The sequence below is a fragment of the Ictalurus furcatus genome, chromosome 18 (assembly GCF_023375685.1).
Source record: "Ictalurus furcatus strain D&B chromosome 18, Billie_1.0, whole genome shotgun sequence".
NCBI lineage: Eukaryota > Metazoa > Chordata > Actinopteri > Siluriformes > Ictaluridae > Ictalurus > Ictalurus furcatus.
This window is the reverse complement of record NC_071272.1, coordinates 18,590,522-18,616,748: the sequence shown is the minus strand read 5'-3', so window position 1 is coordinate 18,616,748 and position 26,227 is coordinate 18,590,522. Positions and strand designations below refer to the sequence as shown.

Sequence of the window (26,227 nt, the reverse complement as noted above, 5' to 3'; positions counted from 1 at the left end):
GTATTTTCATCCAGGACAGTCTCTAGGGTTTATACAGAATGGGGGAGAAAACACTTAGTGAGCAGCTGTTTGGTGGGTGGAAACACCCTGTTGATGAGAGAGATCAGATTAGAATGGCCAGACTGGTTCGAGCTGTCAGGAAGGCTATGGTAATGCAAATAACAACTCTTTACAGCCTCGGTGAGCAGAAAAGCATCTCAGAATGCCCAACAATCCCAACATTTCAAGCATCTCAGAATGCTTTTCTGAACCTTGAGGTGGATGGGCTACAACAACAATGGGCTCCACTCCAGGAATCTTAGAACAGGAATCTGAAGTTACAATGGGCATGGGCGCACCTGTAGACAGTTGAACCCTTTCATGCATAACGTCCATTTAAAGCTGTTTTTGCATAACGTCCATTTAAAGCTGTTTTTGAGGGAAATATTAAATGTAAATCAGCTCCACATCACTTAAGAACATCATGATCCTGATTTCTGTAGCTCTCTAAACTGTTCACCTTTCTCAGTGCAGAATGTTTCTGGTATATCTTTATTTATCGTGTCTTTGTGCACAAATCCCAAATTAAAAGAATACGTTTTTTTTAGATGGTTAACAGTTTATATACACATTGTAAGATTTGTTGAAATTTTTATTTCAGGTACAATGTTTTGTACTGATTTACTCATATTAATACACATGGACAATGTAAATGATGTGAATGTAAATTATTTATTTTTTAAATAAAAAGTGAAAATTCATATGACATGCACTTTTAAGAAAAATTACAAATATCTCACTAATGTAGTCTGTTATTATGCCTTACCTTTTTTTTTGCTTGGTGTTCCTGTCTCACACCCCACAAACCAATGCAAAGTAAAATAAAACAAAAATGAGCCCTAAAGAGATATCCTAATTTGGCCTATATTAAGTTCAAAATCCTATACAGTATATGGTCACAAGTCATCTTTTCTGTGTTCTCGAAAGAAAAACCCTTCTCACTAGCCAAAATCTAGATGTTTTTACATGTCTTTGTGCTTGCTGAGCCCTTGATTAAGCTTGAGACAGATCAAGTCATAACAGAGGTTATACACTTAACACTCAAAACACAAAGTAAGAAGTCATGTTTATTTTTTTTAGGCAGAACAGGCGCCATGCACATAAATTTACTCTAGTGATTAGAACGGAGATTAAAGAGCTTTGGTGAAAAGCTTTGATGAACAGAGCAGAACAAATAATTATAGCTAAAAGAATAGATCATTTCTTCAGTACAGTGGGTTTCAGAACAGAAGTGGCAGTAACTGTAACTGCAAGAACCACCAATAAGTAAAGAATAAAATACTTGCTGGGGGGTATGCTGTTATTGAAAAACAATCAACGATAAGTTGGTGTGATGCAACCCGGTGTGAAGTTGAGTTACTTTTATCACCCTAAAATGTATTATTTTCTAATGACAATACATCCAGAAGTGTATACCACAGTAATTTGCCAGCTATTAGTTTTTTATTTTTTATTTTAATAAATTCTTTCATTTTAGAATGAGATATCATACATTTGATCCATTTAAAATTACATTTGGTGTTGTTGAACATAACTGTTATGAAGTACTGACACGAGAGACCCCTCTTACACACATTTTAAAATTTGTTTATGTGGAGCATCTGCCATACCAGTCCATGTGTATTTATTACTACAGTATAGACAAGATAATGTATTAGAACGAGCACATTTAAAAGAAAATGATTTGTCACTATTGTCAGTGCTGCTGTTACAGAAAATTAATCAACACCATGTGATACCAAGGTGTATCTATTAGAATCAAGAATTCAACAGTACTGTGGTATAAATAAATTTGAAAAAAGAGTTGATGGACCAACAAAATAATCATAAAAGGCACAAAACAATCATTTAACAATCATTAATTAAGGTTTAAATTTATTTTAGTGGATTTGTCCCTCCTTTAATGATAGTTGCTCTCAATTTGTGCTGCTTGCTCCAGTGATTTCAAGTGGATCATCTTGTACTTGCTCTTCAAATCTTTCAGTAATATCAGTGCCTTTTCATATTCATTCCTGTATATATCTTTGCCTCGAAGAACTTTCTCTGCGTAAAGAAATGGACAACAAGAATAAAAAATAACAAATATACATTATGTACATGACCACACTACTTTATATAAAATATGGTCTAAAATCAATAAAATCAACAACTTTGTCAACTGTTCTCATGTAAGTACTGATGAGAAAAATAGCAATAACAACTGTGCACCATGAATCCAGCTCAGTCCATCATACACTGACTGCTCTGATAAGTGATGAGATAATAAAAGAACAGCTGCAATGCCAAACAGAGCACTTTCCAGTAAACCTATTTCTCAAGAGTTTCAACATATCATCTCTGACTCAAGCATATTTATTATTGAATCCTTTTCAGTCTCCAGATCTGTCATTTGTGTAACCTTAACTGACCAGACCCGATGGTGCAACAAGACAAATATTCAACAACATGGAGCGTAAATGCTCTGACTCAACAAATTAGAATCCCCTTCAAAAGTACTGGAACAGCAAGGCCAATTCTTTTGTTTATGCTATACACTGAAGACATTTGAATTTGAGATCAAAAGATAAAATATAAGGCAATAGATCAGAATTTCAACTTTCGTTTCCTGATATTTACATCTGCATGTGTTAAACATCTTAGAATGTGGCATGTTTAGGTGAGCAAAAGTATTGGAACAGATATTTACTGTCATTTACTTTGAGACTAAGACTTAATATTTGCCTGCATATCTGCAGCATTCCACTTATACCACAGCAATTTTTTAAAAAAATTCAATTTAGAATAAACTCATTTGTTTTTTTAGGGTGGGGTGCTTTCTCCCTTCATTCTCCTCTTCAGGAGGTGAAATACATACCTTTACCCCTGCCCAATGGAGGTAGTTAGTGATGGCACTGACTGTTGTTTTTAGGTTTTTCTTCACAGCTCTCACAATGTCGTTTCTGTCATCAACTGCTGTTTTCCTTGGATGACTTGCTCTATGTCTGGTTGTTAGTACACCAGTGGTTTCTTTCTTTTTCAGGACATTTTAAATTATTGTATTGGCTATGCCCAATGCTTGTGCAATTGCTGCTGTTATAGAAAATTAGTCAAGACCATCTGACCAATAAAAAGTAAAAATTCAACAATGCTGTGGTATAAAAAGTTATATTCAATGGAATGTATACAAAATGTCTAAACCCCAACCTGCAAAGAAAACAATTAACTGGCAACATCAGATTAAAAGTAATCTGATTCTTCAGGAAAACTACAGAACTGGCAACACTGAGGAAAACCTAATGTTTGACGTAAGTGAAATACTGAAGCTTACCCAAAGGGACTTCACTTATTGTTTTCATTTCCTTCATTTCTGTGAGAATTTCTTTTACTTTCTCTCCTTTGGTTTTTTGTGGTTTTGCAGGAAGCAAATTCCTCGTCTGGAAAAAGTATAACTTTGTCAAAAAGCAAGCAAACAAAAAACACTTAATCAGCAATGCTATTTGCACTGGTTATTCATATCGGAAGCTCATTACAATATACACGGAAAGTTTTTATTTAACAGCTGACTATAGTTAATGGAGCAGATCAGACAAAATCTAAAACATACACAATGTTCTCCTAATTGTAGTCAATCAGCCAAGACATCTTGGCTGAAGTTTGCTTATTTATTTGTGCACTCATGCTACAATCCTAATTTATCTAACAATTAGGGGAAGCTTAGAACCACTAGAGCATCATTCAAACTAAATATCTAAGTCATCACACCAGCACCTCAAACCATGGGAAGTTACATCAAATGAACTTCAGTATTAAACCGTATTACATCATGCTATGGTCTATATTTTAATCAAATTATAACACCAGAGTTCAACCCAGCTAGCATTCACATAAACTGAAGATGGAGGAGTTAAAAAACCTTAAACTGAGCCCTGGATGGCACCATTGAGCATGTTTTTGGTAAATCAAAATTTTCAAGAAACCAGACCAGACAAAAGCAAGTGACCAACATGACCAATTTCAGTCCTGGTGGGATGGAGTCTATCTGAATTGGGTGATCAGTGACATCTGATTTAACTGTGCAGAACTTCAGCCATACAGGAGTGGATTTGGCACTTCTGTTATAGCAGCATTAACACTAACCTTATGAGCTTCTGCTAATTCTCCCAAATATTAGTGGTGCAGTAAAAACTGTTCACATGGTTCAATTTGGGCATTTAATACTATACATTATTCTAAAAACTACATACTTTCCTGAACTGAAATTGGTGTATTTAGTAAAGAAAATGTTGTAAAGTTATCTTAAAAGGCTGGTTTGACGCAAGAATGAAAAAGGAAGAGATTATTTATTATTTCATTCCAATTCCACTGAAAGACCCCCACCTACCTCTGCATTTATAACTTAATCTACTTATGGAAAACAACATTACTGTAAATTTTTTAAAATAAATATATGTTTGCAGTGGGAAATTGTAAGGGTTCTCACATTGATTATCTGCATTATCACATCAGTCTGTCTGGCATTTAAACACGAGTCTCATCATCATCATTACCATCATCATCATCATCATCTCATGACTCATGATAATCTGATAAATTCAGTCACTTCTGTTTTGTTAGCTGTTTTGTTTCTTACTAATATATATATATATATATATATATATATATATATATATATATATATATATATATATATACACACACACACACACACACACACACACACACACACACATATATATATATATATATATATATATATATATATATATATATATATATATATATATATTATTAGGCATTTAAATATTGCTAATATTTTGACGTTGTCTGATTACATTTCACTATAGCATGTAACTATCCAAGAACTTGGTCAAAGAGGGACATTCACTGTGTGAGGCAATCACAAGATTAGGCCAGGGCCAGACTGAATACGTGCAGAAATATAAAGTTAAAGAATATAAAGTTTATTACTCTTTTTGGTTGTTCTTTATATGGTCTCTGTAGACGATTAAGATTAGCTTTGGAATCTCTGTACACAAGCAGGTTCTTCAGTGTGTACTCCAGAACCCTCACGGTCTGCTGGATTCCTGACAAATCATTAAAAAAAATAAATAAATATTACCTCCTTAAATATTACCTTACCATCACAGTCTAATAAAGTCATCACTTACCAGCAGGCTTGGGCATATCTAAGTCCATAACATCATCCAGTAAGGCTTCATAACCAAGGAGTTTCTCTGGGTATTGTTTTGCATCATTTCTCCCAAGATGGGTGATGTCTGCTGTCTGCTCTGTTCTGTCCTGATACTCAGGTTCAAGCAAATCAATTATCTGGGAATTTATAAAGCAAATAAGAGTAGCACCTTTTTTTAGAATCTTGGAAATTTTAGCAATTCAGATACCCCAAAACCAAAGAGTGATGAAGAGTTAAATTGTGCCATGTTAACCATTTTAGCTGGAATGTTCTGCTCCATCTGCCATAAAGTTTTAATTGAATTAATTAGATGATTAAATACATCTGCTCATACATCAACTGTTCCAGCTGTTCCATTTCCCATAATTGTACCATTAAAGCTAAGTCACCTCTGTTACAAAGAATTCTTCCTTTAGTTGACTCTCGCTGTGGAGCTCTGAATTTTCCTTTTCCAATGGCTCTGATACACTAGAACCAGTGGCAACGTTCTCCTTCTCCATCTCCTCAGTGTTGGTTTGTGAGGCGCTGGGGAGGAATATGTCAGTGGACTTGAAATCTGATGGCTGAAGTCTGTTATTTTGTTTAGTACCTCTGTCTGTAGAAGGGATTTCTGAAGCACACAAGGCTGCTGTAAGCAAGGAAACCTTTGGTACCTTTGGGAGTTTAGTTTCTACCTGCATTTGTAAGAGGAAAAAATCAATGTAACACTAACGTAAATTTACACTTACAACTACTTATAAAGTTCTGTCAGTTGATTAATGATTTTCAGATTCAACTAGCAATATTCAAGCAATATTCATGGCCGATTCAGGCAATAAACATGCACATGCCCTATTCTTTGTTAAATCTGAATTTTATATCAAACACAACAGACATTCAAATGAAGCTTGCAATGGTTTCATACTCATTAAATTGCTGAAGATGTAACTGAATGTATTTTTATTTAGGAGGTTTGAGACAGTAAGGTCCCTCACTCCTATCATTTGACACAGAAACTCATCACGAGTCTATGCATGGTAGCATGTCAAAGTTGAATCTTGCATTGAACAATAGTGCAAAAAGTAGTGGCAATAAAGCTCCATGGACAGCTGAGGAGCCATGTTATGACTTTTGGCCTCCTAGACATGTGGTATTATTACGATTCTGCAGGGTGAAGAGTTACTGTTACCACCTCAAAGTTGATTATTTTACAAACACCACTTCCCGAAGTATTTTTGTATTGCAACAATATGTCAAAAACTACATTTTTTAAAAAGAATCACAGATCAAGCTTTTGATCTGTTTATAGTTTCATGTAATGTTGTGGAATGTGGAATAAGTTTCTGTTATCTTTTACATTATTCTCGCCCTTGAATGATACAAAATATTGCTTGCCATGCTATAATTGAACTAGAAAGAGCAAAGTCCTCTGTCCTGAAGACTATCCCATGTTAAATAAAGTCGTCTCACAGAAAACCTTAACGCATCAATGATTAATTAAACAAATTTGAAAAGAATCCATAGTCTTAGTCTTAGATTACAAGGACTGCCCAACATACAAGTCCCTGTGTAAGTTGTTACTACAGAAAATATAATTAGAACAAGTACATTAATATAAACCTATGATTATAGACTTGCTGCTATAGACAATTAATGAATAACTTCTGACCATTCAGATTTGAGAATTCATCAAATGGCATAACCAAAATAAACAACATTAGATCCATAAATGGATAAATAACCTTTCTTTTAGGGTTGACACTGAGCAGAAGATGTGGTTTTACGATATCAGCTGACTTCTTATGTCTCATTTTAATACCAAGCCTGTCTTGAAGAATCCAGTTCAACATTGGTAGGTCACCTAAAACAAAGAAATAGTAGACAAAAACATTAAGAAATTTGAGTATTACCATGACAAATAAACTACAAAATTGCACATATACAGAGCTTACCACTCCTCTGTGTAGTCAGTGGGTTTGAGTGGATAACAAGCTCGCTGAGCAAAGGAAGCAATGCCACAGCCAACAATGCATCTTCTTCAAATATCTGGGAAAATATTAAATAAATAATTGCCACTCCTCTAAAACCACCATTAAAATATATATATATATATATATATATATATATATATATATATATATATATATATATATACACTAAAACTTTGACAGCTGCTGATGGTAAACAGACCTTATTGTTAGCTAGATTCAGATATCGAAGCTCTGGAAATGGTGGACAGAAATCCTCCTCATCCTCCTGAAAATTTAGGCACGTCAGAAGCAGAAATTCTACTGAAAATGAAACAGGATTCTTATATAATGTATATAATATGTACATTATTATATAATGTATTATAATAATACAAACTGTGGTGATTCTATATCAGTTTCTATATTAAAATGCTTCTGTTGGTTTACTTGAGAATCAGAGCAGCCTGTGTGGGGACAAAAAAAGAGATAGAATTAATGCAAAGTTAAGGTCCAATGCAGTAGTATTTAATTGAACACAATATCATGATGTCATCTTTTGTGGTGACAACTATTTCCAGATCTAAAGCACCTGGCCCCTGTAGCAGTGGCATCAGCTGAAGGTAAGGGACTTCAGAGATGTAGTTTCCTTCTAAATTTAAATGCTGAAGCCTGAAATGATAAAACAAAACATTATTAATCAATTATAAGTGACAAACTAAATAAACAATATGAGTGCCTGAATTTGTATGCATGAGTAATAATTACAAATGTGTAAATTAGTGAAATAATATGACTTTTAGCATAATAATATATTTATGCCACAGCACTGCTGAATGCTCAGTTCTGATTGGACAGAAGGTGATTATTGTTCTATAACAGCAGCTCTGACGGTAGTGCAGCTGCAAATGACAGGTTTATATGAATGCACGTCGTCTAATACTTTTCTCGGATTTGTCTTATTAACTTCAAGAAAGTGAAAAAAGAGAGGTTGGTGAGGGAACAACTGTTTATAGCCGCTATAATATAAGCAATAAAAAACATATCAATAAATAAAAACTGTATTATGTGTTTACTCAGGTTGCCTTTGTTTTACGTTGTATTTTGTTTGAAGATCGAAAACAATTTAACATGAGAAAACAGAAGATATCAGGATGGGGCAATTACTTTTCACAGCACTGTACATATACATGGATAAAAAGGACTATATGGATATAAAAAGTATATATGTTAAGTATAAATTGTTGGCAAATTGCTGTGGTGCAAGAGGCATACAACCCTTTGAAATGTGCTGTTATAATAAAATTATTGGCTTTGTAACAGTAGTCAATGGTAACAGTAAATCTGCTTCATGTTGAACCACATCACACTACTCTGTCATTGATTATTTTCCTATAATAGCATAACCCAAGTGCTTTGTATAAAAGCAATAAGAAGGTAAAACGGAGTTAGGTACAGCCCCACCTTTTAGTGGGGTATTTCAGTCATAGCTTCAAATAATACTACTGCAGGTGTATACATTTCAGAACCATGAAAATACATTATACATTACATACAGTGCCCTCCACTAATATAGGCATGCTTGGTAAATATGAGCAAAGAAGGCTGTGAACAACTGTCTTTCTTGTTTAACCTTTTGATCTTTTGTTAAAAAAAAAGTCACAAAAAACTCTGCTCTCATGGATATCAAACCATCGCAAACAAAACACAGGTTTATAAAAATAATCTTTGTTAAATATAGGTGTGCATTGCTCATTTTAAGCTTTCTGGCAGAGGCAGTCAGGTTTTCATTTAATATCTGTTGATATTTGATGGAGTCCATGATGCCATGTATCCTAACAAAATGTCCAGGTCCTCTGGCAGAAAAACAGCCCCAAAACATTAAAGAGCCACCACCATATTTAACCATGGGCATGAGGTACTTTTCCATATGGCTACCTCTCTGTGTGCGCCAAAACCACCTATGGTGTTTATTGTCAAAAAGCTCTCTTTTGGTTACATCTGACCATAGAACCCGATCCCATTTGAAGTTCCAGTAGTGTCTGGCAAACTGAAGATGCTTGAGTTTGTTTTTGGCTGAGAGTAGAGGCTGTTCTCTTGAAACCCTTCCAAAGAACGTTCATCCTTCTTTGCTCAGATTTATGAAGGGTGGCAATATTAGTGGAAGACATTGTACATTAAATAAATGTATATACATTTCAGCACTCAGGAAAAAAAACAGTACTAAAATATACCTTTCCTTGTTGCTGGGTTTCTACCCTAAGAAGTACACTTCTGTATCTTTAATATGTATCTTTCACTTGCAAACATGGATATAATAAACCTTTAAAAATTATCGGACCATAATGACCTTTTAGAGTAAAGCTTTCTAGGTTAAAGATACATAGTTAAGATACAAAATATAATCAGAAACAAGGAAGTGTGCAGTTTATTTCCCACCATGTTCTGAAAGTTCATGAGTGCAAAAGTGAAGAATTCTTTCTGGGAAAATAGCTGGAATGCAAACATTAGATTCCCAGTATGATTGTGATGGAAATAACTAACCTTTTTAGATTTGCAAGACTTCCAAAGACACAAGAAGACAGTTTATTATCACCAAGCATCAACACTTCAAGAGTCTGAAACAATGCGCTGGACTCGGGAGCCCTGTTGATATAAAGTCTGTTTAAATTTAATGTTTTATTGTGTAAATATGACATTAAATACAAAACAGTAGAATGTAACAAACAACACATACAGATCACCATGTGGAGTATTAGGGCCAGCCATATCAGGCAGAAGCATCTGCAGATCATTTCCAGTCAGATGAAGCACCTTTAATCTTGGTAGAAGGCCAATGGATAATATACCATCACTTGATAAATTATTATAGGACAGGTCCAGAACCTTGTGTAAGAAAAAAAAACACTACAATCAATAGAAACTTGCTGGAAATAATTTAGGGGATTATTTTATGCTTTATTTATAGTACACCCTGTTTAAGTCTGCCAAATGCCATAAATGTAAATACCAAAAAAACAACAAAACAACAACCTTAGAGTAGCTTATCTACTCACTAGCATGACCATTATAATGCACGCTGGTTCTGAGCCAGTGGTTCTAAAAGTGGTCAAGGGGTATGTAAGCATGGCTTTTATACAACCAAAATCCAGCATTCAATAAATAATTAAATTAATTATTATTAATTATTTTAAAATAGTAAAAAATAGTTCAGAACAGTGGACAGAACAATGACTGTAGAATAATGGTTTTATTTGTTTAAAATCTGGTGCATTAATACAGAATTCAATTATTGTAAATGTGGCGCTCATACAGTATATACAAGGATGGATTGAAACATGACTCAGCCAATCAAATTTTATAACTGAAACTATCCGTTTATTTATTTTTTTACTTTGTTACAATAATGCTAGTCACAATCCATTGTTATCGAGGTTATTAAAATTATAAAATTGCCTGTTTGACTGACCAAATGGGTTTTAATCCTAACCTCCAATGACAAAATAACATAGGTCTGTAAATATTGTCAACTTGGACCTAATGTGTTTCACCCATGGAAATGACTCCACTCTATAGCTCCAACAAATAGCCAAAAAGTTACCGTGGACATTTAAAAAGAATCTAATAGTTGAAAAGTTGGATTGTGATTACGGGGGTAAATGAAATCTATTTTAGAGTTAAAAGGGTTCCTGGCTGCAAAAAGTTTGAGAACCCCTGTGCTAAGCAACCAACCTGCAAGATCATGTTAGCTGCACCAGGAAAAAAAAAACCCAACAGTTTCACTAACAAAGTTTGGCTCATCAACCATCACCATGCAACATAAACCTGTTTAGACCAGCATGAAATTCATGCTAATCATGACAGATTCTGATTTCAGTAGCATTTATTCCATGCATAGACCTACCTCTAATCTAGGAAAATCTACAGCATTAACTTCCACAGTGCTGAGGCCGTTCAAAGACAACTCCAGCTCCCTCAGTGCAGGAAACCTGCTAAAAGCCTCTAAAAGCACATAAAGACCAGATCAGTTTTGATCAATGGCCAGGTTTACATCTGGTTATTTCATGCCAATTGATTTTTTGCCACATGCATTTACACATGTCCCTGCTTGGCTGGATTGAAATCTGATCTGAAATCAGATCATATGGCCTATTGTGTTGTTCCTTGTTGTTTTTCTATATATATTTTTTACACAAAAGATGGTTGTCTGATGAAAATTTTTTTAAATATGTTTTTGCTTAAAAAAGTGAAATGATTTATAATCACACTATCCAGTGTCACCCAGATGAGGATGGGTGCTCTTTTGAGTCTGGTTCCTCTTGAGATATGCACACTAGATAATGGTATGTTAAGGGAGGTGAGCTAGCTTGATTGCTACTTCTAAGAAGCTCATAATCACATTGCTTTGTAAACAAATTATTGCGATGGAGGGAATGGATTACTCAAGCTACAGAAATGACTCAACAGATGAGGATTTTTTTGGAGTTACTGTTACACAGTGAAATCCAACCGTACATGTTTGAGCCAAAATACATAGAAGAAGATATGCGCCAGCAAGAAGAGCAACAGGAGGCAGGTAGACAGCAATTGTATATCTTTCAAAATGACACTGAGCCAAATAACTGTTAGCAACACCACAAGTAGCTACCTTAATTTTATGAAAGGGGATGAAATGTAATGTAAATATGTTTGTAAACAAAAAGAGATGGTTAACCCTGAACAGGATTACCCTAGCAACTGAGCTACTTGGTTATAATCTAACCAAAGAATCTATCATAAATTTTATTTAAGAATCAGATTGACATTGACATTGACATTGACATTGACATCAGATTGACAGTGACATTAGCTAAAATGTTATCCACTTATTATTATGGATTATCAATAAACAACATAAAATCATAAATTCTGCTAAAACTCAGGCAGTAAGCAATACAATCCTGTACAACATAATACTATATACCATGACAAATTACATATTAAATTCTAATTTCATGCTGGAATTTTCCTTTAATATTCTAATATGTTATTTTTCACAAGGACTTGGATGGCAGATGCTCCATGTAATCTTAATCTAATAACAAAATGATTAAATGGTTTAAACATTTGATATGTTTCTGTGTTCTATTCTGAATACCATTTGGGTTTATGAGATATGCAAATCATTACATCCTGTTTTTATTTACATTTTACACAGCATCCCAATTTTTTTGGAATTGGGGTTGTAACTATAAATGAATAAAAAGAATGATGTGCCACTTTTCTAATTAATAAACCATTGTAATTGTTAGCAAATTGCTTTTGTATAAGATGAATAAAACATTTCAGGACGTGCTGTAATAGGACAGTAATGTTTGGCCTCATCACTCTAGTCTGTTTTTGATTATTTTCCTACAATGGCTTGCCCCCAAATGTTTTATTCCTTACGTACAATATTGTGATAATAGTGTAAAATGTGATTAAAATGTAACAATCCTCATGATATGAAAAGCGAAAGCATATTACCTAGGGTTAAATAGTTGTCCGACGCATTAATATAAGCAACACAGTCAAATTCCTCCAAACCTTCTAGTGTAACCTGTCCAAACAAAGATGAATCAGATCAGAGGAATAAAAATATTCCTCATAATGAGGCTTGTTATAAAGAAAGAAACAGCGAGTCACAACAGTGTGTATGTGAAAGCCAAAGAGATGCAGTGAATGACAAGTCCTACCGAGTCCAGCTTTCTTTCACTTATGTCCACAGAGCAGAGATCAGTCGGTCTGTCCACACAGTGCAGCGCCATCTAGAGAAGAATAAGAGAAATACACTTCAAGTTCAGTTCAAATTTTAAGCAGTGAATAGACTATGCAATAGAAACAATAGCTTGTACAATCATTAGCCATTTTAATCTAGTACACATCACATACAGTCAGTACTCCTACTAAGTGACCTGGATGATAAGTGGACCTGATAATGTGGAGTGCAGTCATTCTCACCAAAATCTGTCCATTTAAAGTGTTTCCAGAACGTTTTAATGTCCTTTGCTTACGTCTTTCACATTCAGACTGACCCGATAGTCCAGTGCAAAAGTGTTGTACTGAAGTTGGTTGCTTTAGGAACTTGTATCGGTCCTCCACACTCCCTCTGTGGGCAATTAACCAGTGCCCTGCTCCTTTAAAGAGAAAACATTAATATCTTCTGAACAAGGGACTTGGCCATATAGGTAGCAAACAGTGATGCTAAATTAATCTCTGTCAATAGAGTTGGTGACTTTTAGGCCCCTTTAGCAATTTTATTTCAAAAAAGAGCCTAATACCAAACCTAGTGACAGACCTTCTCCAACGGTTGCTGGTTATACAAGTTGAGAAAGTAGGTTCATTCGACTCACAACCTGCTGTAGTGTGTAAAGCCTGACTGAGTTGCATTTTTATGAATTTTTGTTCCCAATGTCCAATCACTGTTCACCATTGTCCCCAATGTCCAATCACTGTTCACCATTGTTCCCAATGTCCAATCACTGTTCACCATTGTTCCCAATGTCCAATCACTGTTCAGCATTGTTACCAATGTCCAATCACTGTTCAGCATTGTTCCCAATGTCCAATCACTGTTCACCATTGTTCCCAATGTCCAATCACTGTTCACCATTGTTCCCAATGTCCAATCACTGTTCACCATAGTTCCCAATGACCAATCAATATTCAGCATTGTTCCCAATGACCAATCACTGTTCAGCATTGTTCCTAATGTACAATCACTGTTCACCATTGTTCCCTATGACTTATCACTGATCATCATTGTTTGCCCCACCCACACATTTCTTTGTTTAAAATCTTTTGGTGATAGTCACAGTAATTAAATCTATAATATTTTTCTTCAGGGTATTTCCATACAATTCACTAACAGTTCAAGTTTTCTGCATTATTGATAGAAATTCTATTCATTATATTATATTCATTACAATTATATTAACGATTTTAAATAAGTCAATAGTTAGTTTGTTGTGCAATGATCAACGATTTCTTATTTTTTATAAGAAATACGTTTTGATATATTATTTTCTATTCTGATAAAACTATATTCTATTACTGGACTTTATATGTCTTAACCCTCCCATCCCCTTACCCAATCCTAACTGATAATTCCATATCAGGTCTTAAGTTAACAATGCCTAGTCCTGTTTAAAGAAGAAAACCCTTTTCTTGGAATGGACCAGAATTTAGGAACCGCTTGTTTTCGTACATCCAACATGACTTGATCATGGATTTTAAACTAATAATCTTCATTATAGAAGTTGTTTATTTTATACTGTATTTGAATTGCTCATGCTCACTCTACATAATCAAGCCCTAATTATAAATGTATTTAAATTAATTGTTAAAAATTAGTATGAGTAATCAGTTCACGTTTAGATGATAAACGTAATATTTTTATGTAAAGTATACGTAATATTTTTTTCTTAAATCTGACCAACCACATATTCCTCCTCCCCCCCAATCCCAATCCCTTCAGTATTATGAAGGAATAAGCCAATGACATCTCATACCAAGCAATCCTGCAAACATTGTGAGATATAATTAGGGTCCATATTCTTACACTTGCAGTTATAGTATTTATATTTGTATGAAATGGCATAATACAATAGAATAGTGTCTATGCTTATACCTTCTTTACTCTGATGAAATGACCTTATCGGGAAACAATTCGTAGGAAAACTTTCTCCGTTGTCCAGTTTGTAAACTCCAGAACCAGCCATTTTTAGTCTAAATACTTGGTATTTGCGAGGGAAAAAACTATTAAAAGAGTTACTCTAACATCAACCACTAACAAACAGTACATACTGCAAACAAATAATCCACTAGCATATATAATGTACATTACCAGCAATGAGGCAGGTTGTTGTAGACTAGTCTCCTAGCGACAAACATGAAAAATGTCTGGGAGTTGTAGTATATTACACAGTTGCTGCAAGAAGTGTAAAAAAGAAGTCATAACAATTTCCAGTTTAATATAACATTTCATAAACATGCCATCGATACTAAAATATTCCTATTATTCTTTTTCGAAAAATCGTTATTCTAGTTCAAAGAAATGAGGCCGTTTTCTTTAGATGACTACATTTCCCATACTGCAATCGGGCAATGATTTCCGCACTCAGTTTAAGTGAGAACGCATTGCTCTGATGGAAAAATGTACTACAATGGACTTTTAGCTGAAACTCTAACCACGAGTCAATTTGAAAGTTAAACCGAGGCGAAAACAGAACCGAATCCATAACTACGTTAAAGAGAATTATTTACTTGTTACTCGTTCGTTATGAATTACTCTCTCACAGGTACATACGTAGAAATGTGCAATAAACATGTCCTGTCCTGTCTATGTGCAATATATTGATATACTGATCATATTTATTACACACTACACATACTACTACATTTAATTTTGATATAAAACTTTAACATTTGATCTGCCTTTTTTTTAAACTCTCCGATGTCTATAGAGGACTGTTCATTAATTTATAACTATTTAGTTTATTATATTTTGCACTCTTGTTCATGTTCGTGTTCACAGTGCAGACTGTGACTCCACATATTCCAGTGTTCCAGTATGTTTTTGCAAGATAAGAAAAACTAGGAGAGAACATTCGTATGATATGGGTAGTCGAGTAGACAAGAAAAAGGTCACCGTATTCTCAATAGAGAGCGAGAACTCCTATAAACTCATGAGCTAAAGTAAGAGAGCATGCCATATTAATATTTATCAACCCCCCCCCCCCCTTTCCCTTCTGATGTATATATTTTTTTTGTATGGCACAGCTGTAGCGTACCTATGCCTCACAACATGCATTCCAATGCACATGACACTTTGAGCACATGACAAATAAACATGAAAATAATTTCTTATTCTTAAAAAAATAATATATATATATATTTGCGATAATCCAAAAGCCTATGGGATTCAAAAAAATTGCATTCCAACATTAACATAACAGGTTTATGGGAAAATCCTATTGGAGTTTCTGTCAAGGGAACCAGTGTGATGCTAACTTCCGGGTTCAGGTACAAAATGACGTCAACCCTGCACCACTCTATCCAGAGGACCATGAAAATGCAGCCGCTCTAAAAACGGAACCAAAATCCACAACAAGGTAAAGAATCCGTGTATCATCCGTTCTTTTCATATCCAATTAACAACCAAATATCTGAAAATGAAAAAAAAATGGCTTGTTATTTTATTATTTACGTTTACAAACCAAAAACGAAAAAATGAATAACAATTTGTGTTCCATTCTTTCAGTCTCATGCTCAAGTTAAAAATAAGAAATTAGAAAATGTCAGGTTACATTTTAACAGTTAATTTTTTCCCCGGTTGGCTATGACCCGGAAGTTAATTGTTTCTTCACGTATTGCGCTGGATAAAGTTTTTTTTTTATTATTATTATTTTTAAGAACATGGCGAGTTTCGTGCTATTTAAGGGAACCAGACGTGTAACCCTCAGAGAGGACTGCAGAAACATTAACTGCGGTTAAACCAGTCGCTCTTCCTGAAACCAGTTATTAACCGCACGTAATTTTTTTTTTTTAGATACTTTTAGACACTTCAGAAAACGGAAAACGAGCGTCCGTGAGCTCCTACACAACTAAAGCAATGTAACGTTTTACATAATGACCATTTAAATAAATAAATAACATAACATAACATAACTAACGCACAGCAATTCACAGTACTGATGAGAATGCCCCTAAGTGTGAATGAGTGTGTCACTGTGTGTGTGTACATGGTGGCCCCGATGGATTTGTGTCCCATGCAGTGTGTATTCCTGCACTGTGTCCTGTGTCACCGGAATGTGCTCCATTGGAATAAAGTTCGCTTGACGTTGGACGTTCGATATTCGCAGATATGCGGAAATTAAGGGACCGTCTCTAAAGTTACATACGACATTGATATACATTTACATTTATATTTATTTATTTATCAGACGCTTTTATCCAAAGCGACTTACAAATGAGAAAACACAAGCAAAGCGATATATCAAGCAGAGAACAATACAAGTAGTGCTACCATACAAGATCCATTAATTAAGTTCTAGAAGAAGCAAAGTGCACAGAGTAGAGATGTAAGTGCAATTTTTTTTTTTAATGAGTTGGTGAGGCGTTCACGGAACAGGTGGGTCTTTAGCTGTTTTTTGAAGATGTTGAGCGATTCTGATCTCATATACATGTTCTAACTTCAATAGCATTTGAAGGGAATGACTTCCAGTCATACAACCAACCGTAAAGTGTTCATCTAGGTGTCAGCTATAAAGCACACTTTCTACATTTGCGATATTTATTAAAATAAACTATTAAATCATATATAAAAAATGGCCATGTATTTTATTACTGCATGGGCTCATACACAAAATACACCATAATTTAAAGCTCAATAGCATTTGCAGGGAATGATGTACAGTCAGACAACCAACTGTAAAGTGTTCATGTAGGTGTCAGGTATAACGAGCTTTATTATGACTTTGACCAGGAGAAGCGATTACTGAAAGATAGTTGTTAATTGTTTTCTATATTATGTTTTTAGGGCTTAAACTGAAGTGCTGGGACATAACCCTTTTACCAAAAAACAATTAACCATACAAAGCGTAGGGTATATATAATCAGTATATTGATCATTTTACCACAGTATGTATTCGTGAGTTTAAACACAAGATGGTTCAATAATGGAAAAGTTATAACATTTGATTAATTTCTGTTTCCAGGAGAAATGGAAAACAGGACATTGAGAAGCTATTCCCAAGTACTCCAAGGAGAACCACCAAAAACAACCTTGTTCAGAAAAGAAATAAGTGGTATAACATACAGAATCCCAGTTCTAATCTACATTGATGACAGCCAAACCTTTCTTGCTTTTGCTGAGAAAAGAACATCACCATGTGATTATGACGCCACTCTCCTGGTCATGAGGAGGGGAACACGACAGAATGGGTCCATTCAGGTGATGCTAGTGCAAATACTGATAGTTTTACTTTAACTTTCTACTTTCATATGTCATAGATATACAAATGTTTCTTTTCAGTGGTCACCTGTTCAGGAGCTTAGCACAGCTTGCTTGCCAGGACATCGCACCATGAACCCATGTCCAGTCTATGAGAAAGAATCTAAGACTCTCTTTCTGTTCTTTTGCTGTGTGTTGGGTAAGACTACTGAGCATTGGCAGATTTTTACTGGTAAGAACAAGGCTCGGCTGTGTTATGTCACTAGCAAAGACAGTGGACAAACTTGGAGCAGCTCAACAGACTTGACAAAAATTGTGATTGGACATGAGATTTGTAACTGGGCCACATTTGCTGTTGGACCTGGGCATGGCATTCAGATGAAGAGTGGCAGACTCATCATTCCTGCTTATGTCTATTATATTCATTGTCGATGTTTTCCCTTTCATTTTCCACTATGTGTAACATCTCATGCTTTTGCGTTCTATAGTGATGATTGTGGGACCACGTGGTGCTTTGGAGAAAGAGTAAGTACTGAGTCTGGCGAGTGTGAGATGGCAGAAATTGTAGACCAGGGGTCGAGTGCGCTATACTGTAACGCACGAAGCACTAAAAGTCACAGAGTCGAGGCTTTGAGCGAGAGCAGTGGCGCAGCTTTTGATAGACCTCATTTTGCACAGAAGCTAGTAGAGCCCTGTCATGGTTGCCAAGGTAGTGTGGTGAGCTTTGTTGCACCTGAGGAAAAAGAGAACTGTTTAACACCAAATACAAAGACTTGGCTCCTTTATTCCCATCCAACTGACAGAATGAAGAGAAGGGCTCTTGGGGTGTATTTGAATAAATCCCCTTTTAGTGGCTCGGGTTGGAGCAAACCATGGATCATCCATCACGGCCCCAGTGGATACTCAGATCTGACTCAATACGAGGAGTCCGATTCCTTTGCTTGCCTCATGGAATGTGGGAAGAAGAGTGAACTTGAAGAAATAGCCTTTGTGGAGTTTTCTCTCTGTGATATCATGAACAATCAGTAGCTAGGTTTACATGGTTATTAATAATCTTATGAAAAATCAAATACAGTCATGTGAAAAAATAAGTACACCTTATGGAAATGATATATATTTGAACAAGCAAACATTTGATCCTCTTTGAAACAGTGCCCATTGATAAAGTTGATACACTATCAAATGACACATAAAATTGATATTTTGTAGTAATTTTCACAATTTAAATGAACAAAAAACAGATCAGTCACATGGAAAAAGTAAGTACATCCCTACATTTATCACACATTCAAAACCATAAAATTAGAATGAGGTGTTTAAGATTGGGTGATAACTAGAACCTGCGTAGGGAGTGCAGGTGGAACTGGTCTTATTTATACCCCTCTCATATCTAGTGTCTGGTGTTCCCTTTGATATTGAGGTGTGTGGTGTCATCATGCCAAGATCTAAAGAGTTCTGTAAGGTCTTCAGAAAAAAGGTTGTTGATGATTGAGTATGGCAAGGGATTTAAAAAGATCTCCAAATTATTTGAAATACATCATTCCACTGTAAGGAAAATCATCTTCAAGTGTTGCAGATTTCAAACAACTGCCAATTTATCCAGGACTGACTGTTCCAGCAAATTCAGCCGAAGAGCAGTCCGTCTGATGCCAAAAGAAGTCTCCAGGAACCCCAGAATTTCAACACAGGATCTGCTAGTAAGGCTGGCAACTGTTGGTGTCAAAGTGCAAGCTTGTACAATCAGAAAGAGATTGCTCAAATTTGATCTGCATGGGAGAAGTGCCAGGAAAAAGCCTTTGCAAGACTACAGTGTGACAATGAGCATATAAGCAAAGACCAGGTCTTTTGGAATAAAACGGGCAGTACATGCAAGAAAACCCTCAAACATCTTGGAACTGAAAGAATATTGCAAGAATATTGCAGCAAGCCTGGTGGACAATTATGCAAAGCACATACAAGAAGTTCTGCTAAAGGGGGCAATACTAGCTTCTGAGGCCACGGTTGTACTTACTTTTTCCACAGAAGAATATCACATTGATATTTCTGTTGAATAAATGATCAATAAAGTGAATTTTCCTTGTGGTTTTATTATTAAGTATATCAACTTCATTAATAGGCACCTTTTCAAATATGATCAAATGTTTGTTTGTCCAAATGTGTCAAAAAAGCCAACAGTTTCCATGGGGTGTACTTATTTTTTCACACAACTGTATACACCTAAATCAGAATAAATTCCTATCACAGTTCATTTTAATTCTATTTGTATAATGCTTTTAACAACAATTATGGTCACAAAGAGGCTTTACAGAAATTCAAATGTAGATCTAGATCCCTAATGAGCAAGACAGAGGTGACAGGGTTTGTTGAGATGGAAAACTTTGCAAATGTCCTAATGTTAGCTATAGTTACACTCTGGCCATGTCCACATTAATAATACTTAAATACAGGACATCTGTGTTTATATTGTAACCTGCAGCTTTATATTTATATTGTCAACTGCAAAAAACAACAACAAAACAAATGTGAAATTCATTTATCCTTTTTTTTGTTGTATTGGAGCTAGTATGTGTCAGACAGAGGCCTAGGAAAACTGACAAAGTGTATAAATGTCCAGAGTCCCCTTCCTAGTCTCAGCATCGGACATTCCACCCAAAGGCCATGATGCATCTGATATCATTTGTACACTTCTCTGGCCACAAGCCTCAGAATCTTAAAGGCTTCAGTTTGACTGGCCCTCTGTATTTCCTTCTGCTGGTTGTCAGGAAAAAGTTTGGCAAAACAGCAAGATTTTTAATTATTGAATTAATTTTTTACTGTTATTCATCAGTGCCAATGATATGCTAAATACATATTTCTTTTTCATCTTATGCAATAAAAAAATTATTACAGAAATGTTTTAATTAAACAGATTTCAACTATTACTTGAAAAAACACTTGCCTTTAAATAAAAAAAAAGGATCAAATTATCTTTTGTAATTTTTCTATACTCTCATTATCTTTATCTACCCAATCCCAAACATGTATAGATCCATCTGAAGCGGCAGATAGCAAGGTTCTTGGTCGCCATGGATGCCACACATGAGTAGTGACCACAAGACTGGCATCAGCCTTTTCTTCACATAAGTCATGACCTCGATGCACAAAAATGGGCTGAGGCATCTGTAAATCGGTGCTCCAGCTTCTTGTGTCAAAGATGTGCACTGATCCATCAAATCCTTCAAATTAAGACAAGTTCAGTCCATGAACAAGATCAGGCCATTTTTTCAAAATAAAGACCTCAAGTTAAAAGAGAAGATAAAAGAATATAACGTACCTGACACAGCGAGATGGTTATCCAGAGCAGGAGCCCATGTGACCGTCAGAAACTCATTGCTGGGATCATTTTGCTGCAGATTAAGCCGAGCTTGTCTGATTGGAGTGCTCGGATTTCGGAGATCAGACACGATTACCTGACCAGAGGAGGAAAGTCTTGCTACAGTACACATGGCAGGGTCACACTGTGTCCTCAATCCAAAAGCCCAATGTGAGCCAGTCGTACTCTCCGAGAGAGCATAATGATTGATCTTTGGATCTCTTGAGTCTCCAACATACAGAGTGCCATTAGTTGCGCAGATGGCAAATGTATTGGCATTCAGAAACTGCAGACCACTCACTACATCCAATGAGTCTGTTTCTATGAACAACAAAATAGAATTTCAGTTCAGAACAAAATTTGTAAAAGGTGCACTTGCATAAAATTCAATGCTTACAATGATATGGATATGCAACTATTATGAGTGAATAGTGGCAAAAGTTACCTTTTGATGCTTAAACAATTAATGAATGATATTGGCTGTAAATTAAACAATTGAAATGATTGGTTGTTTGGTAGTGATGCTCAATGTTACCACTTTTGACACTTTTTGAACAGATGTGACCTCTCATTTGAATTTGATGTGGGGAATAAACACAAACTTCTGTCCATTTGTCTTTAATCATTTTATTTTCCTCACTTTTTTCTATCATCAGTTCACTAATCAGACCACAAAGGTCAAAACATTTCTGAAAACTCTCCCCTTTCTGACCTTATGTCTCTAGACCTATAGTTAGTCTCTGGTCTAGTGAGCTGCCTTCAGCTAGATAATTCACATAAATGCATGTGCTTGGATAAGCTGATACAGAACCCAAGCTGGTTCATATTTAGAAAACTGGACTTGCTGAAATTAAGCCATTTTTATAGGTTTATTGGCTCTGCTGTGGTATTATATTTTATTTAGTAAGTGCTTGGTTCAGCCCGCTGATATACTTTGCTGGGTCTCCATCCAGACTTTGGTCTGCCTGTTGACGACCACTGGTTTAGACAGAAAGTGAAAGAAAAATAAAACAGAAGACACACTTCATCATTACCTACTGCATAAAGCATTCTCCCTGAGGCTACATCAGTCTGCTGAACGTCACATATTGTAGAGCCGTGAAGAACAGACGGATCCTCGGTGAAACCAGAAGCAAGTTTTCTGCCCGTGGCTGATGTGTGACTGCAGTTTATAACTCCTGTCCTCTTGATAATATCTGGATGCCAAAGGTAACAAAGTTTAAGCATGATCTGCCAAAAATACAGTTGGCTCCAGATTTATTGGCACCATTGGTGATGACAATTTTTTTTTTAAAAAAAAGGTTATCTAAAAGATTTTGTAGTTAATTAGCTGAATTTAACATTCAATTTAACTAGCCTCTATAATAAAAACAGTCATCTTTACCAAGGGTGCCAATTCTGAAGATTCTAAAAGTGGACTACACTACTATATATACATACATACATACACACACACACACACACACACACACACACACACACACACACACTGTATATATTTTTTAACGCCAAATAAAGTGCTGAAATAATCTGAATAGATACCACTATTATCTTCTCCAATGTCCCAAACCTGAAGATTGGAATTATGGCGCCCGCTAGTCACCACACATCTGTAAATAAAAGATCACAGTTAAACGGTGATGCTTATTTCTGATTATAATAGGGATAGGTACAATCATAATTATATCACTATTCAGGTGATTTGTGCATTTTTATATACTAGCAGTGGGATGGGGGACATAACATTTTTATATAATTCTTTTACAGATCAGTTGCCTAATGTCCAGAAGGCTGACATTTTCCCTGTTGCTCTACTTCCAAAAAACGTAAAGCTAAAAAAAAAGCGTTTTAATCACTACTTTTCATTGTCATTCACAACATTTGTAATGTTTTAGATTTAATACTTCACTATAGACCTGTTTAATATTTGGCCTTTTTCTCTTTTTCCCACAGAAAAACAAAAGTGATGTGCCTTAAGATTTTCTGTGCCATCCTTAAATATAGTTAACTCTAGGGGTGTAATGTAATGACATGATCTGTAACTGTACCTGTTTATTGTTTATATTTATAATATCTGTATCTCTAACCCTACAACTCTGCCCCTGGAAACACTGAATAAAAACAAGCAGAACTCGACACCAACAGTGTCATCGGAGATATCTTGACATTGTTTGGATCAATTCCAAAATCTAATCAGTTCATCTGCTGGTTACAATGATATTTCTGTGTAAATCCAACAAACATTCATTCTTTTTTTCTTGAGATATTGCGCTAACTACGATGATGGATGGATACACGGACGGACTTGGTAATGGAAGCATAAAAAGTTCTAGTTTTCTGTTGTGTTATACAGTATGCATCAATGTGAAATTCCGGTCCTGATCTACAAAATTTCTGCACAACCCTCTGTATTGTCTGCCCACTATTCCAGCAAAATGTATTAGTATATCAGTTTAAAAAGTTTAAATGATAAGGCATTAGCAAGATTCTATTTAAAGGTGAACAAGCTATGCTGTAAGCCTACCGTTTACCAAAGATGTGTCTCAGGCACTCAACTGGCTCATCACTGAATCCGCCATGCTGCACTTTAAAGTCCCGCTCTGGACAGAGGCCCTTTTCACATTTAAGAAGAAAATTATGCTGGGTTGAGCCATGGTATTGGGTTTGTAGTTTTAATAACGGAGGTAGTGGACATAGAAATTTGTCCAGTTATTGACTCACCTGATTCCCCATTGCATACAACTTCAAAGGCAACAGTAGCTCTAAAATTTCATTCTTCCCTGATGAATAGTCTGCAACACATATACCTGCAACAGAAAAAGCATCCATGCAAGTTCATTCCAACACTCCTCCACCAAACATATATAGTGTATGCTTAGTTCTCTCTTATACCACAACACTGTTGAATATGCAAATCTGACTGCTCAGAAAATGTTAGAAGTACCGCAGCTGTACTACAAATATTAATGTTCTAGCTCTAATATGTTCTTGTTTCTATAGTAACACTTTACACAGGGATTTGTATGTTGGATACTCCACATAACTGACTAAATAAAGCGTGCAATTCTCGATATGGTGAAGTTTTCTGTTAAGAGACAATTGACATGTATGCCGTTCATTAAATAAAAACATTTAATCTTTGAGCAATTGCTGTAGTATAAGAATAAATGTAGTATAAAGGAATAAAATAGAACATTCTGCTCTATGTTGTTCACGCAGGACAATAATCATCTTTGGGGTAGTAACAGCAACTCCGCTTCATCAGAACACGCAAACACTGTTTGTTTCCTATAAAAGCATGTTATAAAGTGTTTTACCACTATTTTTATTCCTTATTATTATTATGTGAAATTATTCCATATGAAATTTATGTACAAACTGGATATGATCAGGATTACAAATATTTTACTGTTAATGCTAAAACGATGCTGTAAAGAAAAAACAACAACAGAAATCCTCATAGAATTTGTAAAGGTTTTAATGGTTATAATGGGAACTGGATTGGTTTTAATGGTTAGCTGATGGTTTATGGCATTTGTAGTGGAAATCGAGAGAATAGTGGTTTTAGATTCCAGGTACTGGAATCGAGAGAATAGTGACTCTAGTCTATTAAACTACAGTGCCCTCCACTAATATTGGCACCCTTGGTAAATATGAGCAAAGAAGGCTGTGACAAATTGTCTTTATTGTTTAACATTTTGATCTTTTGCTGAAAAAAAAAAAAATCACAACAATACTCTGCTCTCATGGATATCACACGGGTTTTTCCAAAAAAAAAAAACAAACTTTGTTGAATATAGGTGTGCAACAATTATTGGCACCCTTTAGTCAGTACTTTGTACTATCTCCCTTTGTGCTGAGATAACAGCTCTGAGTCTAGTCGGAGTCTAACAATAAAGACAATTTTTCACAGTCTTCTTTGCTCATATTTACCAAGGGTGCCAATATTAGTGGAGGGGACTGTAACTTTACATAACCGGCAATACTTTACTTTTTTCTCCAGTCCACTCAATTGTTTTTGTTGGATGCTCGAGCTGAAATTCATGCAGGTCTTTATAGCTGCAAGAGACACAACAGACATAATGACAACATCAGAGGTGCACTCATCAATCCAGTGCTCTGAAACAATCTCTCTGGCTCATCTTTACAAGCCCCAGGAATCTCATTAGGTTAATATCAAAATAATTCTGTACGTTTTCAAGCATCGTGTTTAACTCAAGACACCTGATGCTAACTTCATGGTTATTTTACTAATTTATGCAAAGTTTGGGAAAAAAAAATAATCTTGATGACTTACAGGGTTAATGACTCCATAAACCAGTCGTCGGCTTCATCAGATGACATATCCATGTTATTATCAAGAGATTTATACTTTTTCTGCTGAATCTTAAATATATAATTCTCTCACACTCCCTCTATCTTTCTAAATAAATAAATAAACAAATAAAATAAAAATAAACGAGTTGATACAATACTGCAGTATAGTGAATGTAACTCAACCACAGATTGAATTCCAAATGGTTCTCTATATGATGTGAAGTGCACTATATAAGGTGTGTATACGCTATTATTGCATACCCTACATAGTGCACTTAGTGAATTTATTATATATGGAATAAAGCGGAATGTGGAGCGGAATGTGGAGTGAAATGTGGAGTGAAATGAAGGCTGAGTTCCGGAGGTTCTTCTTCGTTGCTTAAAACTTTCACGCGCTTTTCCGCTCACGGTGCTGTATACTGCCACCTGCT

The 26,227-nt window shown here is 35.4% G+C and overlaps 3 protein-coding genes across 20 annotated transcripts; 1 reads left to right on the top strand and 2 right to left on the bottom strand.

Annotated features, from left to right (window-relative positions):
* Positions 1-886: 886 nt before the first annotated feature.
* Positions 887-16,973, bottom strand: xrra1 (X-ray radiation resistance associated 1). 13 transcript variants are annotated; one of them, XR_008388397.1, is made up of 21 exons: positions 16,852-16,973; positions 16,186-16,257; positions 15,020-15,103; positions 14,804-14,931; positions 13,135-13,310; positions 12,870-12,941; positions 12,661-12,733; positions 11,060-11,157; positions 9,893-10,062; positions 9,700-9,816; positions 7,748-7,827; positions 7,606-7,622; positions 7,379-7,444; positions 7,141-7,234; positions 6,931-7,049; positions 5,599-5,883; positions 5,187-5,346; positions 4,987-5,102; positions 3,347-3,452; positions 2,894-3,135; positions 1,971-2,082 (listed from the first exon to the last, which is right to left on the bottom strand). XR_008388397.1 is itself a non-coding variant. In XM_053648900.1 (20 exons), exons 3-20 carry the CDS (start codon positions 15,064-15,066, stop codon positions 1,940-1,942), a joined length of 2,067 nt encoding a protein of 688 aa, XP_053504875.1. In that variant the 5' UTR covers positions 15,067-15,103; positions 16,186-16,257; positions 16,852-16,973; the 3' UTR covers positions 887-1,939. The 13 variants fall into 13 exon arrangements, 12 of the variants coding, with proteins under 12 accessions (XP_053504875.1, XP_053504877.1, XP_053504878.1 ...); XM_053648900.1 differs by lacking the exon at positions 2,894-3,135 and having other exon boundaries at positions 887-2,082; XM_053648902.1 differs by lacking the exon at positions 2,894-3,135 and having other exon boundaries at positions 887-2,082; positions 9,700-9,801.
* On the top strand, positions 16,205-21,283 carry LOC128622422 (sialidase-4-like). 6 transcript variants are annotated; one of them, XM_053648918.1, is made up of 5 exons: positions 17,126-17,255; positions 17,892-18,127; positions 18,209-18,326; positions 18,616-18,652; positions 21,154-21,283. In XM_053648918.1, exons 2-5 carry the CDS (start codon positions 17,897-17,899, stop codon positions 21,161-21,163), a joined length of 396 nt encoding a protein of 131 aa, XP_053504893.1. In that variant the 5' UTR covers positions 17,126-17,255; positions 17,892-17,896; the 3' UTR covers positions 21,164-21,283. The 6 variants fall into 6 exon arrangements, with proteins under 6 accessions (XP_053504889.1, XP_053504891.1, XP_053504893.1 ...); XM_053648917.1 differs by having other exon boundaries at positions 18,209-18,359; XM_053648914.1 differs by lacking the exons at positions 17,126-17,255; positions 21,154-21,283 and adding an exon at positions 16,205-16,286 and having other exon boundaries at positions 18,209-20,208.
* On the bottom strand, positions 20,199-26,227 carry wdr73 (WD repeat domain 73). Its single transcript, XM_053648919.1, has 8 exons — positions 25,777-26,227; positions 25,471-25,538; positions 24,201-24,286; positions 24,004-24,092; positions 23,022-23,089; positions 22,514-22,675; positions 21,441-21,800; positions 20,199-21,342 (listed from the first exon to the last, which is right to left on the bottom strand). The coding sequence occupies exons 1-8, from the start codon at positions 25,827-25,829 to the stop codon at positions 21,086-21,088; spliced, it is 1,143 nt and encodes a 380-aa protein (XP_053504894.1). The 5' UTR covers positions 25,830-26,227; the 3' UTR covers positions 20,199-21,085.

Excerpts from the sequence above, each read along its gene's own strand:
- xrra1 (XM_053648900.1), bottom strand. The coding sequence starts at position 15,066 with ATGTTTGTCGCTAGGAGACTAGTCTACAACAACCTGCCTCATTGCTG. Across the intron at positions 7,828-9,699 it reads AGTCTTGCAAATCTAAAAAG|GCTTCAGCATTTAAATTTAG; the intron begins GTTAGTTATTTC and ends TTATCATTTCAG. Across the intron at positions 7,050-7,140 it reads ACTGACTACACAGAGGAGTG|GTGACCTACCAATGTTGAAC; the intron begins GTAAGCTCTGTA and ends TCTTTGTTTTAG.
- LOC128622422 (XM_053648914.1), top strand. The coding sequence starts at position 17,897 with ATGGAAAACAGGACATTGAGAAGCTATTCCCAAGTACTCCAAGGAGAA. Across the intron at positions 18,128-18,208 it reads GACAGAATGGGTCCATTCAG|TGGTCACCTGTTCAGGAGCT; the intron begins GTGATGCTAGTG and ends GTTTCTTTTCAG.
- wdr73 (XM_053648919.1), bottom strand. The coding sequence starts at position 25,829 with ATGGATATGTCATCTGATGAAGCCGACGACTGGTTTATGGAGTCATTA. Across the intron at positions 24,287-25,470 it reads TGAGTGGACTGGAGAAAAAA|GTATATGTGTTGCAGACTAT; the intron begins GTAAAGTATTGC and ends TTTCTGTTGCAG. Across the intron at positions 24,093-24,200 it reads TGTATGCAATGGGGAATCAG|GGCCTCTGTCCAGAGCGGGA; the intron begins GTGAGTCAATAA and ends AAATGTGAAAAG.